Source organism: Scyliorhinus canicula, chromosome 5, assembly GCF_902713615.1.
Source record: "Scyliorhinus canicula chromosome 5, sScyCan1.1, whole genome shotgun sequence".
NCBI classification, from domain to species: Eukaryota; Metazoa; Chordata; class Chondrichthyes; order Carcharhiniformes; family Scyliorhinidae; genus Scyliorhinus; species Scyliorhinus canicula.
The window spans coordinates 110,835,534-110,852,416 of NC_052150.1; the positions used below are offsets into that span (position 1 = coordinate 110,835,534).

Sequence of the window (16,883 nt, forward strand, 5' to 3'; positions counted from 1 at the left end):
GTGAAAATCTCCCAGTCACCACACTATGGCCACTAAGATGCTCACTACGGGTGCACTCAGGGAGAATTCAGAACGTCCAATTCGCCTCACAAGTACGTCTTTCAGGATGTGTGGGAGGAAACTGGAGCACCCGGACAAAACCCACGCGACATGGGTAGAATGTGCAGACTTCGCACAGACAGTGATCGAATCCGGGAATCGAACCCAGGTCCCTGGTGCTGTGAAGCAACATTGTTAACTGCTGTGTTACCGTACCGCCCACTCTCTTGGGAGAAAATCAGAAGACCAGAGATGTGCTGGTCAATCAAGTTGGCTGGCAGCACCATAGTCCCAGCACATGTACTGCAGTGGCCAGGACTGGAACTACAAATTCGAAGCGCCAGATTCCAGGACTATGTAAATGTGGCGGTCTCATGCCGGGGAGCCAAGGGGGGGCCTGAGAGATGTGGGGAGAGTAGGGTGAGGGTCTTAGTGGAGAGGCCAGTAGGGAGGGGTGCCTGATGTGGCCTGTGAAGTAGTCCTCTTCTCACTCCCTCTTCTTGCCTGATGCCTGAGCAGGTTAGCCCCTGCTCCTGCAGTCCCCCTACTCGTCGCGAATTAAAGCACGGAGGAAAATGGCCATTAAGTGGTCTTTAATTGCTCTCTTAAGGACCTGGGCTGGTTTAGCACAGGGCTAAATCACTGGCTTTGAAAGCAGACCAAGGCAGGCCAGCAGCATGGTTCAATTCCCGGACCAGCCTCTCCGAACAGGCGCAGGAATGTGACGACTAGGGGCTTTTCACAGTAACTTCATTTGAAGCCTACTTGTGAAAATAAGCGATTTTCATTTTATTTCAATTGTGGCAAGGGGAGGTGGAATGCCCTACCGTCAACCTCTGTAAAATTGTGAAAAGATTGGGTGGGAGGGCCATCCAAGGAATTTTACAGGCCTACCTCCAAAACCCACCAGCAGTGGAGTGTAACATTCAGCCATTGGTTTCCATGAAAGTGACCATGAAACTGTCTGGTTCGTGTAAAAACTCAACTAGTTTATGTTATAGTCCTTCCTTTTGATTTCCCTTCTCCATTTATTTTATTTTATTATTTTTGGTCTGTGTCCCATAATCAGTATATGCCTTTAAGCAGTGGACTCAAGCTGAAGCAGCCTGTTTGTCAGGACTGTGTTCCAGGCTTTGTACTTTGGAGAGGAGAAAACAGACTAGTTGGCTCTCTTGCTGCTGAAGTAAAGAACTGCTTTATTATTATAAAACCAGTAAGTGCCTGGCACAATTTCACTGTATATTTGAAATGTCTTTGCATCTACAGAGAAAGTAGATGATCTTGCCAGGGAAAACTACCTCAAACCTAGAAGAAAGAAGCATTGAAGCGAAAGCTTGAACTTCTGAAAGATTTTAACTAGAAACCATCATAGTGCATCTGAGATTCTCTATCCCTTTTTATTTTCTTCCTTCTCCACCATCCTATTTTTATGTGTGTGAATTGGAAACGGGGTGTTAGGTAGTCAGTTACATTTTTTCCAGTTTAATTATATTACTGTTAAATCATAAAAGGTTATTTGTGTTTAAAGTTTACAGACCCCAAGACTGCGGTTTATTGGGCTCAGCCAAGGTCCTCCGGTATTTTAAAGTAACATCTAATTTCCCTTGTGTTGCAACTCTGGGTCCAGTGGGGGCGGGAATTGACCACGCACTAGCCCAGAGGGTTGTGGCATCTATTCATAACTTTGGGGAAGAAACCTGTGTGCCTTAGCTGATCAGCCTATATATGACGACAGTCCTACACAAATTAACATAATGGTTCAGAGTGACTAAAACTTAAATTTTCCCTCTTTTCTTTTCAACGGCTTTCCGTCCTGGGGCTGTGATTGGAATTCTTGGTCACCCACTTCACTGTGCTGTGTCTGGGAACAATATAATTTATTCTTTACTGATGTTGAATAATGATATGTGGTCAAAATACCAAACGGGACTGTAAATATACCAAGAAGTAGAATAAATTCTGGGAATAGGTTTCCTGCAAGTATTAACCAAAATCACTAATAGTTGAGGACATTTTTTGTAACATTGTAAAGTAAAGCATAGAATTATAAAATTGCAACACAGGAGACCAATCAATCCATTAGAACATGTTCTAGTGCAATTCTTCAACGTAAACTATCGACTTTAACAGTGTGCGCTACAAAGATATTGAAAGCTGTGGAGAGGAATAATTAACATTAAAATATAATTTTTGCTCAGAAAACAAATGAAATGTGTCTTCTTGGACTTTCCTCTGGGTTTTATTCCTTACTATGGCAGAATCAAGCAGAAAATGGCAAATAAATCATATTTTCATTCACGCAACCACTTCCCATTATCAGCTATTCTGAAGCTGATTAGAAGAGAGAAAAACTGAAGTGACACAACTGTGAGGAGAGGGAAAAAATTGGAATCTTAGTCCATTGATGAATCCTGATGAACTTTTATCAGCCTGTAATTGAGTAGTGCATTGGCAGAGACTTGGGAGCAAATCTCCGGTTTGTCCTTTTGTTAGAGAAAGATGTTTGGCACGAGAAGACTTTTGAAAGGGGGAGAAATTAAAAATAACTTAGAAATCAAAAGGAGTATTGTTTTTTTGTCAATTTCTGTTGCTTTAATACATATATTTATTGCACGTGCGTTTCAATAGCCTTTTGTTCTCAGCATACTGGTGTATTGTTCAATTTGTGATGAATGCATACGCCAGCTATTGTCAAGCATTAACATGTTGGTATACTCAGTGGAATTCTTTGATAGTCCCCTCATGCCCTATAATACAGAAGTATATAATTAGGCTGATTCACTGTACTAATCAGCCTGAGGCTGTCACTTGGATTTATTTCTTTACTCTCACATTTAACGAAAGATTCCCCTTAAGTGGTTGTCTTCTTATCGATAATAAAGCCATCCTGTAAAAGCAAAGGTGTACCTTTAGCAAGGAAGAATATCTCATCTACTTTCAAAGCATGAGCAGGCCTGCCTGACAGATTCAGAGATTTTGGAGATTAACTCACAGCTTGAGCTTTAGCAGCTGGCCAACCCGAATGCCAAGGGTCCAAAGGGAGATAGTGCTGAGAATAGATATCGAATTGCTATCCAGAGATGGACCCTGTATTGCTCACGTGGTCATCTCACAGTGAGTTTGATGTTAACCTGCTTGAACAAAGTCAGCTGGATTCTGACTGTTGTGAGTTGATGTGACAGCTGTTTTTTATACGCGCTCTGGTAAATCATATCAATAATTTTGGTTTCCTATAATTTTAGTCTTGTTTTAGAGTATATTAGCTGGTTAGATAGTTAGATAGATGGATGGATCTATAGATAAAATTGATATTGCTTGCAGAGCTCTGTTTTCAAAAGGTCATCTTCATGGCATGAGACAAAATTCTTCAAACTCAGTGAAATCATTTCTCTGGGAAGGTGTAGAGATCAAATAAGATCATGGTATAATAAATGTTAAAAATTAACATGCTGATATTTATATATATTGTTACAAAATAATTAAATCTTCTAAAAGACTATGGGTAGGATCGTCCTCTGCGATCGTGTCTGCAACCAGATTGTTGGGAGAGAAAACCAGACCCACGAGTAAACCTGCAGCATCAAGGAGTGCGGCCACAATACAACAGTTCCATGTTTGATAACTATTGCAGTTTTATTCTTGTCTTTTATGTTAGTGTGGTGTGTCAAACTCAGAGCTAAGTGTCTGTGACTTACTATTCCTTGAATTAAATTAATGAAGTAGATTAACTAATCTATAGAACTAAAATAATCAATTGAACAATGACTTTAACTAATTGATTAAGTAAACAGTATAGATAGAAATAACAGGAAAAACAATGTACTGTAGCTGCAGCATAAAGGGACGGGGATTCCCCCCCCCCCCCCCCCCCCCCCCCACCCAGTCGGGTCGGAGAACGGAGAATCCCCGGAGGAAGGCATGAATCCTGCCCCGCAGCCCCGACACCGGCTGCCCTATTCTCCAGCGCAGTTTGTTGGGTGGCGACGAGATTCCCGCCATGCTAGTCGGGGGCCGTTAATAGCGCCCCCCCCCCCCCCCGCGATTCTCTCGCCTGTGTGAATTACTCACCTCACGCACAGCGGGACCTGTCAGGTAAGTGTGCTGGGGTGATCCTTGGGGGCCGGGGGGGGGGGAGGGGGGGGGGGGGGGGGAGATCCGACCCCAGGGGGGGCCTGGCCCGCGATCGGGGCCTACCGATCCTGCAGGCGGAACATTTCCGTGGGGGCCTTCTTTCTTCCGTGCCGGCTCCGCCACATTGCCCGGAGGCCAGCGAGGAGAAGTGAAGCCCCGCACATGTGCGGAAATACGCCGGCCGGTCTGCGTCAGCATGGAAATACTCCGGCCGGTCCGCGCATGCACAAGATCACGCTGGCCATTCCGCGCATGCGCGAACTTCTGTTGTGGGAAAAGTCTTGGAAAGGTTTATAAGAGATAGGATGTATAATCATCTGGAAAGGAATAACTTGATTAGAGATAGTTGATGTACCATCAATTGAACGTGAGACGAGTTGCTGTACAAAAGTATGGCTTTAATCAGCTAGATGTTAGCCCTGCGGTCGACTACAGTAAATGGACGACCGCCGGGAGTACTGGGTATTTATAACCCGCCCTGGAGGCGGGGTTAACTCAGCGTCTCGAACAATCGGGGAGCCGTCACATGACTGGTCTCAACCAATCGGTCGAGAGACATATGACTGACCAGGGCCAATGGTAAGCCGGTGTTCTGCACCAATGGCAGGCAGCTATGTTAATCATATCACCACATTCACCCCTTGCGGAGAAAGAAGCCCGGCGGGGGGGGGGGGGGGGGGGGGTAGTCAACGAGAGCTGGGGGGCAGAACTGGTGGTATGAGTAGTAGCGAGAGAAGGAAAAAAATGTATCCTTGGCTTTCCACTGGCCCAGATATTTAACAACAGTACATACTGTCCATACAAGGTCCATGGTGTTGTTGAAAGTTAAATAGACTCGATCAGCTTTTTCGTTGCCTGTGACGTCCTGGCAGACCGCCGCAGTGGAGTTGGTGACGCTGGTTTAGCCGATGGTGGTGGTTCCGTTGAGGTCCTGGCATCTGGGAGCGATGGTCCTTGAACTGTCTCCGTAACCCGGGCTGGTGGTGGAAACGCCATGGATGGGGGAGGGGTGGCCTGGGTGGGGCACTGGGGTAAAAAGAACAGGGGGGGGTCTGTGGTGAATGGAGCGCATCGTGGCCTTTGCGATGTCCGCTTTGATGCGGCTAAAGGCCTGGCAGGCCTCCGACGACAGTGGGAAGGTCGTGGATTGAATGAGGGGATGGGCCATGTCGGCGTAATTGGGCATAGTAAGCGAAGAAACCCAGGCAGCGTTTGAGGGATTTGAGGGGATTGGGGAGAGGGAGTTCCATCAGGGGGCGCATGCGTTCGGGGTCGGGGCCTATCACTCCGTTACGCACTACGTAGCCGAGGATGGCTAGACGGTCAGTGCTAAACACGCACATCCTTATTGTAAGTGAGGTTAAGGAGTTTTGCGGTTTGGAGAAATTTTCGGAGGTTGGTGTCATGGTCCTGCTGGTCGTGGCCGCAGATGGTGACGTTATCGAGATACGGGAAGGTAGCCCGTAATCAGTACTTGTCGAACATTTGGTCCATCTCCCGTTGGAAGACCGAGACCCCATTTGTGACACCGAATGGAACCCTGAGGAAGTGGTAGAGGCACCCATCTGCCTCAAATGCGGTGTACTTGCGGTCACTCGCGCGGATGGGGGGCTGGTGATAGGTGGACTTGAGGTCCACAGTGGAGAAGACTTTGTATTTCGCGATCTCGTTTACCATGGCGGAAATACGGGGGAGAGGATACGTGTCCAGTCGCGATGGTCTGACTATAGTCGATGACCTTCCGGTTTTTCTCCCCAGTCCGGACCACCAGCACTTGGGCTCGCCAGGGACTGTTGCTGGCCTTGATGACCCCTTCCTTCAGCAACCTCTGGACCTCGGACCTGATGAATGTCCGGTTCTGGGCGCTGTACCGTCTGCTCCAGGTCGCGACGGGTTTGCAATCGGTATGAGATTAGCAAACAAGGAGGGGGGGTCCACTTTGAGGGACGCGAGGCTGCAGACAGTGAGGGGGGCATAGGGCCGCCGAATTGGAAGGTCAAGCTCTGCAGGTTGCACTGGAAGTCCAGTCCTAGGAGTGCCGGTGCGCAAAAGTCAGGGAGGACAAGGAGTTTATAATTTTAAAAAACCTTCCCTTGGATCTTGAGGTCCGCGATGCAGCACCCGGTGATGTGGATGGAGTGTGAAACTGAGGCTAACCTGATTTTGTGTTTTATAGGATGGACAGGGAGCGTGCAGCGTCTTACCATGGCAGGGTGAACGAAGCTTTCCGTGCTCCCGGAGTCCAGCAGGCAGCCCGTCTCGTGGCCGTTGTGGGGGATCCACGGTCACTGCGCGGTACAGCAGCAACCGATTTGGCTTGGCAGACCGACGAGAAAAGGCCCTTCTTCCCGCAGCTCTTACAGAGGGCGGAGCGGGCCGGGCAGCGTGGGTGAGGGTGTTTAGCGAACCCACAGAAATAGCAGCGGGGCCCCACGGACCTGTTGGGGCATCCCGCGGCACAGGCCTGAGGGGGGTCGGGAGCGGCGGATGACGGTGGGGAAGCGTGCCAGTAGGCCCAGGGTGCTGCAGCGCGGCTGAGGACATAGGCGCGGGCGTTTAAATCGGCGACCTCCAGGGAGGTGGAGAGAGTCCGTGCCTCAGTTAGGCTGAGGTCGTCTTTTTCCAGCATCCGCTGGCAGATAGCGGCAGACTGCATCCCAGCCACGTAAGCATCTCCGATCAGCAGTTCCATGTGCTCCATGGCTGAAACTTGGAGGCAGGTGCAATTCCTCCCCAGGACAGCGAGGGCCTGGTAAAAATCGTCTAATGACTCACCGGGGAGCTGTTGTCTGGTAGCCAGCAGATGTCGGGCGAATACTCTGTTTACCGGTTTAAGAAACTGTCCATTCAACTCAAGCATGGCCGCATCGTAATCTTTTTTCCTCCCCTATCATCGCGTAGGCCGCCATTCCCACGCTGGAATGGAGAATATGAAGCTTCTGTGCCATGGTGGGGGTGCTGCTTGCGGACGCCAGGTAACCATCGAAACACGCCAGCCAATGTTTGAAGATTTCCGATGCGTTCTAAATTTGCGGGCTGATGCGGAGGCATTCGGGTTTGATCCGGAGCTCCACCTTCAAAATTCTAGCTGATTAAATTGACGTACCATCAATTGAACGCGAGACGAGTTGCTGTACAAAAGTATGGCTTTAATCAGCTAGATGTTAGCCCTGCGGTCGACTACAGTAAATGGATGACCGCCGGGAGTACTGGGTATTTATAACCCGCCCTGGAGGCGGGGTTAACTCAGCCTCTCGACCAATCGGGGAGCCGTCACATGACTGGTCTCAACCAATTGCTCGAGAGGCATATAACCGACCAGGGCCAATGGTAAGCCGGTGTTCTACACCAATGGCAGGCAGCTATGTTAATCATACCACCACAATAGTCAACATGGTTTTGTGAAGGGTAGGTCGTACCTCACAAACCTCATTGAGTTCTTCGAGAAGGTGACCAAACAGGTGGATGAGGGTAAAGCAGTTGATGTGGTGTATATGGATTTTAGTAAAGCGTTTGATAAGGTTCCCCACGGTAGGCTATTGCAGAAAATACAGAGGCATGGGATTCAGGGTGATTTAGCAGTTTGGATCAGAAATTGGCTAGCTGATAGAAGACAAAGGGTGGTGGTTGATGGGAAATGTTCTGACTGGTGTCCAGTTACTAGTGGTGTACCACAAGGATCTGTTTTGGGGCCGCTGCTGTTTGTCATTTTTATAAATGACCTGTAGGAGGGCGTAGAAGGATGGGTGAGTAAATTTGCAGATGACACTAAAGTCAGTGGAGTTGTGGACAGTGCAGAAGGATGTTACAAGTTACAGAGGGACATAGATAAGCTGCAGAGCTGGGCTGAGAGGTGGCAAATGGAGTTTAATGCAGAAAAGTGTGAGGTGATTCATTTTGGAAGGAATAACAAGAAGACAGAGTACTGGGCTAATGGTAAGATTCTTGGTAGTGTGGATGAGCAGAGAGATCTCGGTGTCCATGTCCATAGATCCCTGAAAGTTGCCACTCAGGTTGAGAAGGTTGTTAAGAAGGCGTACGGTGTGTTAGCTTTTATTTGTAGAGGAATTGAGTTGAGGAGCCATGTTGCAGCTGTACAAAACTCTGGTGCGGCCGCATTTGGAGTATTGCGTGCAGTTCTGGTCACCACATTATAGGAAGGATGTGGAAGCATTGGAAAGGGTACAGAGGAGGTTTACAAGGATGTTGCCTGGTATGGAGGGAAGATCTTATGAGGAAAGGCTGAAGGACTTGAGGCTGTTTTCGTTAGAATAATGTTAAGAGGTGACTTAATTGAGGCATACAAGATGATCAGAGGTTTAGATAGGGTGGACATTGAGAGCCTTTTTCCTCGGATGGTGATGTCCAGCACGAGGGGACATAGCTTTAAATTGAGAGGAGATAGATATAGGACAGATGTCAGGGGTAGGTTCTTTACTCAGAGAGTAGTAAGGCTGTGGAATGCCCTGCCTGCAACAGTAGTGGACTCGCCAACACTAAACGCATTCAAATGGTCATTGGATAGGCATATGGACGATAAGGGAATAGTGTAGAGGGACTTTAGAGGGGTTTCACAGGATGGTGCAACATCGAGGGGCGAAGGGCCTGTACTGCGCTGTATTGTTCTATGTTCTATGTTCTATATCAGGGCAACTCAGATTGAAAAATACTGCTGGTAAAATCAATTACCACCAGACTAGTAAGTAGTAAAAATGAGAGCACTCAGAGTGGAAGCAGGATTTAGAAGAAATTCTAACTGCCACATTTGTGATACTGAGACAATTGTGAGAGTTTTCTTTGTTGTATTGACTATTTAGAGTGAACTCCAATATTTGTATTGAAATACCATCTGTCTGTTAATAATGCTGTCTGTTAATTTTTATGTTGATTTTGGGTTTGACAGTTACATCAAAATTTATAAAAAGTGAAATCTTGTCTTTTAGTTTCTTTTGTTGATGTTGTTTGGGGATTCCTTTTCCTCATGTTATTAGGATTGTAACTTATTGATGCCCAATACTGGAATCTAGATATGGTTAACATGATTGCGCCGATTTTTGAAACAATCACAGCTTCATTAGTTGGGTATTTTAATGGGGATTCATGGATACTGTATCATCAGATTATTATGTGGAGAAGGCAACACATAAAAGAGAAAGAGTTTGAACTTCTGAAGCATTTTATTATGTCTCTCATTCCATTTCAAAATCTTTGGCATCAAATTATTTACTTTGAAGAATGGTGACTTTTGTTAAGTAGGCAAACATGACAATAATTCAGCATCCAGCAACAAAGTACAAACATTGTTGAAATGAATTGGCAGTTAATCTACATTTTTTGTGATGTTAATTGTGGGATGCCTGTTTGGGCAGTTCAGAGGAGGTTCACCAGTTTGATTCCCAGGCTGAAAGGGTTGTTGAATGAGGAGAGATTAAACAGCTTGGGTTTACACCCGCTGTAGTTTAGAAGGATGAGAGGGGATCTGATCGGAGTGTATAAAATATTAAAAGAACAAAGAACAAAGAAAATTATAGCACAGGAACAGGACCTTCGGCCCTCCCAGCCTGCGCCGATCCAGACCCTTTATCTAAACCTGTCGCCTATTTTCCCAGGATCTACTTCCCCTGTTCCCCGCCCATTCCTCTATCTGTCTAGATGCTACCTAAATGATGTTATCGTGCCCGCCTCTACCACCTCCGCTGGCAAAGCGTTCCAGGCACCCACCACCCTCTGCGTAAAAAAATTTCCACGCATATCTCCCTTAAACTTTACCCCTTTCACCTTGAAATCGTGACCCCTTGTAATTGACACCCCCACTCTTGGAAAAAGTTTGTTGCTATCCACCCTGTCCATACCTCTCATGATTTTGTAGACCTCAATCAGGTCCCCCTCAACCTCCGTCTTTCCAACGAAAACAATCCTAATCTACTTAACCTTTCTTCATAGCTAGCACCGTCCATACCAAGCAACATCCTGGTGAACCTCCTCTGCATCCTCTCTAAAGCATCCACATCCTTCTGGTAATGTGGCAACCAGAATTGCAAGCAGTATTCCAAATGTGGCCTAACCAAAGTCCTATACAACTGTAACATGACCTGCCGACTCCTGTACTCAATACCCGTCCGATGAAGGCAAGCATGCTGTATGCCTTCTTGACCACTCTATCAACCTGCATTGCCACCTTCAGGGTACAATGGACCTGAACTCCTAGATCTCTCTGTACATCAATTTCCACCAGGACTCTTCCATTGACAATATAGTCCGCTCCAGCCTGTACCAGCCTCCCCGGACAGGCATCGGAATGTGGCGACTAGGGGCTTTTCACAGTAACTTCATTGAAGCCTATTCGTGACAAGCGATTTTCATTTCACTTTTCATTTCTTGAATTAGATCTTCTAAATTACCTCGCATTTGCCTGGATTGAACTCCATCTGCCATTTCTCTGCCCAACTCTACAATCTATCTATATTTTGCTGTATTCTCTGACAGTCCTCCTCGCTATCTGCAACTCCACCAATCTTAGTATCATCTGCAAACTTGCTAATCAGACCACCTATACCTTCATCCAGATCATTTATGTATATCACCAACAACAGTGGTCCGAGCACAGAACCCTGTGGAACACCACTAGTCACCTTTCTCCATTTTGAGACACTCCCTTCCACCACTACTCTCTGTCTCCTGTTGCCCAGCCAGTTCTTTGTCTATCTAGCTAGTACACCCTGAACCCCATACGACTTCACTTTTTCCATCAACCTGCCGTGGGAAACTTTATCAAACACCTTAATGAAGTCCATGTATATAACATCTACAGCCCTTCTCTCATCAATTAACTTTGTCTTTTCCTCAAAGAATTCTATTAGGTTTGTAAGACATGACCTTCCCTGCGCAAAACCATGCTGCCTATCACTGATAAGTCTATTTTCTTCCAAATGTGAATAGATCCTATCCCTCAGTATCTTCTCCAACAGTTTGCCTACCACTGACATCAAGCTCACAGGTCTATAATTCCCTTGATTATCCCTGCTACCCTTCTTAAACAAAGGGACAACATTAGCAATTCTCCAGTCCTCCGGGACCTTACCCGTGCTCAATGATGCTGCAAAGATATCTATTAAGGCACCAGCTATTTCGTCCCTCGCTTCCCTCAGTAACCTGGAATAGATCCCATCCTGAGGACTTGTCCACCTTAATGTCTTTTAGAATACCCAAAACATCCCCCTTCCTTATGACGACTTGACCTAGAGTATTTAAACATCCATCCCTAGCCTCAACATCCATCATGTCCCTCTCCTTGGGATTGATAAATTAAACGTCGATCAAATGTTCCCTCTTGTGGGGCAATTTAGAACGAGAGGTCATGAATATAGGTTCAGAGGTGGTAGATTTAGAATTGAGATGAGGAGAAACTACTTCTCGCAGTGGATGGTGAATTTGTCGACTTGTTGCCCCAAAGTGTGGTGGAATCGGAGTCATTAAATGGTTCCAAGAGGGAGATAAATATATTTCTGATTTTTTTTAAAAAAGGGTGAAAAGAATATGGGGGACAGATGGGAATATGAGGCGGAATTCGCCGACCCCCCGCAGGGTTGGGGAATCGCCCGGGGCCGGCGTAAATCCCGCCCCCGCCGTGGCCGGAATACTCCGCTACCCGGGAATCAGCAGGAGCGGGAATCACGCTCCGCCGATCGGCGTGCCCCCAGCGCCGATCGGCAGGCCCCCCGTGGCGATTCTCCGGCCTGTGATGTGCCGAAGTCCTGTCGCTGACAGGCCAATCCCGCCGACGTTGTTTAAACCACCTCTGTGCCGGTGGGATTGGCGGCGCGAGCGGGCCCCCGGGGTCCTGGGGAGGGCGCGGGCGGATCGGACCCCGGGGGGTGCCCCCACGGTGGCCTGGCCCGCGATCGGAGCCCACTGATTGGCGGGCGGGCCAGTGCTGTGGGGGCACTCTTTTTCTTCTGCCACCGCCACCGCCTCCACCATGGCGGAGGCGGAAGAGACCCCCCTACCGCGCATGCGCCGGTGGTGACGTCAGTAGCCGCTGACGCTCTGGCGCATGTGCGGACTCACGCCGGCCGGCTAAGGCCTTTCGGCCAGCCCCGACGCCGGCCGGCGTAGCGCCAAAGGCCGTAGGTGCCAGTTGGCGTAGCGGGAGCCACTCCGGCGCGGGCCTAGCCCCTAAAGGTGCGGAGAATTCCGCACCTTTGGGGATGCCCGACGTCGGAGTGGTTGGTGCCACTCTGCTACACTGGGACCCCCCGCCCCGTCGGGTAGGGAAGAATTGCCCCCATGGATTTGAGACCAGGAAGAGATCAGCCATGATCTGATTGAATGGCGGAGCAGGTTTGAAGGGCTGAACTGTCTATTTCTGCTCCTAATTCCTATGTTCCTATGTTAATAGCCTGGACTTTACAGTCAGCCATGTAGCACAAATGCTGACTGCTGCCTGTCGAAAAAGCTGCCACAAAGATCCAGATAGCTCCATGGTGTGGTTTTCCTGATAGTAATTTAAGTCAAGGGGAAGTCTTGGCATGCAACAGCTAGCGGTAGGCAACCAATCAAATTGAAGTATTCTCACATAGCAAACCAAGATGTTAACAGCACCAAATGTCCTTCATTTTTAAATGAAAATTTCAGATAGGGAAACAAATGATTATGATTGGATTAAGACTGAAGCTGTAGTAAAGATGCAATAAAGATGCACAAAATTACTAACAAGAAAAATGTCTTTGTGGAGATATTTGACATTCTACAAATATAAAATTAGCTTTTCAGGGTAAGTGAATGTGTTTAGCTGTAATTATGAAGTAACGCTGTTAAAAACCCTTTTGCACTTCATTCAATAAGGTGATCAACAGGAGAAAAAATGGATGCTCTCAGCAATTCAATTGATTTCCATTGATTGCAGTCGTGAGATGCCAACACAATGCATCCTCTGGAGGAGTACAGAATCACTGACAGCAACTCCTGGATTTCCATTTATTTTGCACATGTGTGAATTCCTGATGTTGTTGTCAGTTTCAGTGGAGTCATGGCAGCAAATACGAACAGTCTCACCATTATTACCATCGCCAATATCTCATCTGAAGGATGGAATCTCTGACAATCTTTCAATTGGAATACCAATGTGGATTCCACTGTATTTAGGATGATATATAAAATAGTTTGTTTTAGAGATGAAGTTTAGATATTCAAGTTAATTGTTCACAGCAAAGGATATGCAAGACACTCACTGCTTTCAAAACAATAGATCGGAGCGGGATCCTCCATCGGCCGACGCCGAAATCGGGTCTGGCAATTGGGCAGAGAATCAGTTGTGAAGCCAAAATCGTGGCGGACGTCGGACGCAGGTCAATTTGCCATGCTCCAGTGCCTCGACAGCAGTATCAATGCATGCTACTCCGCATTTGCATATCATTAGTGGGCCTGACCCGTAATTCTCCGGGCTTCCGCAATGCACCACCTCTGTCAGGAGGAATTCCTGATGGCGAGTTTCACTTGTGGTTTTAAAAATTGGGAAATAGGCGCCATGCTGATGAGGGACAAAGAAGTAGGACATGAAGTTGCGTGACCATGGGCCGCCGGTCCTGTCACTGGCAGGGCTGGTTTGGGGTACTCCGCCAGGCCCGAGGGGGCAGCACCAAGCTAACATGTCTGACTTTAACACCCTGCACACAATGGACTTCGGAATTCATGCAGGTATAGTTGCCATCATCCTGGTTGGCACAGCCCTGGGGGGATGCACTGAGGCTGTACGAGCTGGAGCTGCTCGTGAAGGACCCTGCAGAAATGGAGCCTGGCCCAGAGGAACAGGAGGCAGCTGGTGAGGATGGAGAGTTGGCTGCCCAACAGGCCAAGGAGGAGGTGCAAGGCGCCGAATAAGGCCTCGTGAGTACCGCCAGCACCTGCCATTCGAGGACCACAAGACCGGGAATGTTGTCGAAGATCCTGGCTGAGTAGAGGGACAGTGTGACACATTTGTCATTTCGTGGAGCACCTAGCACTGCGAGGGAATGGCGGAGGACACCTGTTCCCAGTGGCCATCAAGGTGACTGGGCGGGGGGGGGGGGGGGGGGGGGGGGGGGGATGGTGACGGGAGTCCGAGGTGTTGTGATGTTCTGGCATCTCCCATGCAGGAGTTACCGGCACGGGCCCCATCTGTTGCGCGATGTTGTGGAGGGTGCAGAAAGCCACCAAGATGTGGAAGACCCTCTTCGCACTATACTGGAGGGCGCCTCCAGATTGGTCCAGGCACTTGAATCGCATCTTCAGGATGCCGAAGCCCCGCTCGATCATGCCCTGGTCACTTCATGGGCATTGTTGTAGCAGATCTTCACATTGGTCTGTGGCCTCCAGATAGGCTTCATCAGCCAGGGCCGCAGCAGCTAACCCCTGTCGCCCTTGATCAACCCCTCAGCCGGGTGTGTGCCACAAAGAGGTCAGGAACTGTCGAGTGGGCCAGGATGAAGGCATCATGCACATTGTCCAGACGTGCATGATGTGCAGCTCGTGGTCACGCATCAACTTCATTTTTATCGCGTGGACCCGCTTTGTGAAGACCGGCCCATCATGGGCTGATGCTCAGACATGCTGATACTGGTCCTGGGGCATCTTGGCAATTACAGTGAACCATGCTGCCCTTGCATCCCTGTGGCCTCGGTCCACAGAGAATTTGATATATTGTGGTGACTGGGCATAGAGGGCCTCCGTGACAGCATGGATGCACCTGTGCACCGAGGTCTGTGAGATCCCGGACAGGACCCAACTCGACCCCTGGAAGGACCCCGTTTCATAAAGATTCAGGACGACCGTCACCAGGTCGGGCGTCCTCCGTAATTACCCCACAGTGCCAGGTGTGCCATGATCTGGCAGATGTGTCTCATTGTCTGCCTGCTCAGCAGAAGTCATTGATGGCATGCCCAGTCTGGCAGGTCGTCGAATGACAGGTACTGGCGGTACAGACGAGGCCTCATGTGGCGCCTCCCTTGCATCTCCCTCTCCTTGGCTTGATGGGCGGCCAGCTGTCCATCCTCACCGGCTGCCTCCTATTCCTCTGGAGCAGCCTCCACTGCTGCAGGGACCCCTCGAGCAGCCTCAGTGCATCCCCTAGGTTTTGCGGTGACTAAGATAAAGATAAACATTCCTGGTTGAATTCCAAAGTCCATTGCCTGCACGGAATGAAAGCAAGACATGTTAGCATGGTGCATACCCCCATGCGACACCTGGCTACACAGTGGCCCCGCATTTCCCCATCCCTCCTCACCTGTCCCCACGTCCAGGCTGTTTCCCCTGGCACCCTGTCCACCACACCCTTGGCCCCATCGGTGCCCGGCTCCATGGTGCCTTTGCCTGCTGCCAGGTGTACCAGTGGCTGGTGCTACACATGCCAGTGGTACACTTTACGGCCCCCAGCGCGCTATCCTGCAAGGGCTACATTGGCCACTGCCCCGGGCTGGGCCGTTTGCTGCCGCGTCAGCAGGTTGAGACCGGTTGGGCGGATGAGTCGCGAGAGGTGTTGGGATGGTGGAGTAGGGGCACCCATGTGGCCGGTTTCACTCTGCACAACCAGGGGCCACAATGGACGGTCAGTGGAGTGCGTAGCAAGGCCGCGACAATGGCGGTCTACACCTGGACACTCCAGTCCTGTGAGGCATCACCCTGACCCCACCGCCCATACCCTTGTCACCCCTGTCACCTCCCCCCCCCCACCCCCCCCTCCCAGGCCTGGAAGGGCTGGCAGCCTTTGCAAGTCCTACCTCCTCTTTCCGCCTGGACAGCCGCGGCGCCTGTTTCACGACTTTTTAAGCCACAAGTAAAACTTGCCATCAGTAATTCCTCCCATCAGTGGAGCATAGCGGTGGCCCCGGAGAATACCGGATTGGGCCCGCCAATGATATGCAAACGGCGTTTACTGTACATGAGGACTAGAATTATGTGATGCCACTGTTGAGGAGCTGGAGCATGGTAATCTGGCGTGCGGCCAGCGCGCACCACCATTTTCGCTTCACGACCGATTCTCCACCCAATCGCCTTTCTCAATTTCGGCACAACCCACGCAGAATCCCGCCCCTTTTTTCTTTGAAAAGTATTCCTCCGGCCTCCTCTATTCCTGACTCGCTATCCTGTACTAACACTACCTCCACCCCCAGGTCACTGGTATATGTGGCCATTTTAAAGGATATGCAAAAATCAGGGGCGACCAACCGCTGTGGTACTAATGTTGGGTACAAATTTTTTACAGAACCCACACATGCCTAAGAACCTTAATCACCCATTTTGTTTTGGGAATTTCATTTCATCTAAGAATGTTCTTACCTTTGCTGTTCTGGGTACCACTCATCATTGGAGCACAACATGGTCACCTTTGCTGTGGCAAACTCGTTTTTGTCCAAATTGATGGCTAAATCGGCCAACTGCAGTAGCTTAAATAACTCCCCCAATTGTCCTACATTACCCTTCGATGTCACCGAAAACTGCCGCGTCATCCAACTAGACCACGCAGTTGGGCACCCTGCCACTCCTTGATGTAAGAGTCATTTAAATGTAGCTGGTGTATTTTTGAATCCAAACAGCCATTGCTTTAGACTGATACAATCCCCTTGGAGTCAGAAAGGCAGATAATCTCTTTAGCTCTGTGCGTTAAACAAATTGATTTTCAAAAGGAATAAGACACTTGTTATGGGTCAGGGTTTAGAAAACTCCAAAGTATATCATGG

General features: G+C 48.8%; 1 protein-coding gene across 1 annotated transcript in view; it reads right to left on the reverse strand.

Annotated features, from left to right (window-relative positions):
• LOC119965671 overlaps positions 1 to 16,652 on the reverse strand; it is a 64,408-nt gene extending 47,756 nt beyond the window's left edge. The window contains exon 1 of the mRNA XM_038796436.1: positions 16,483 to 16,652. Coding sequence (XP_038652364.1) covers positions 16,483 to 16,652 — 170 coding nt within the window. The remainder of the gene's footprint in view (positions 1 to 16,482) is intronic.
• Positions 16,653 to 16,883: the final 231 nt, after the last annotated feature.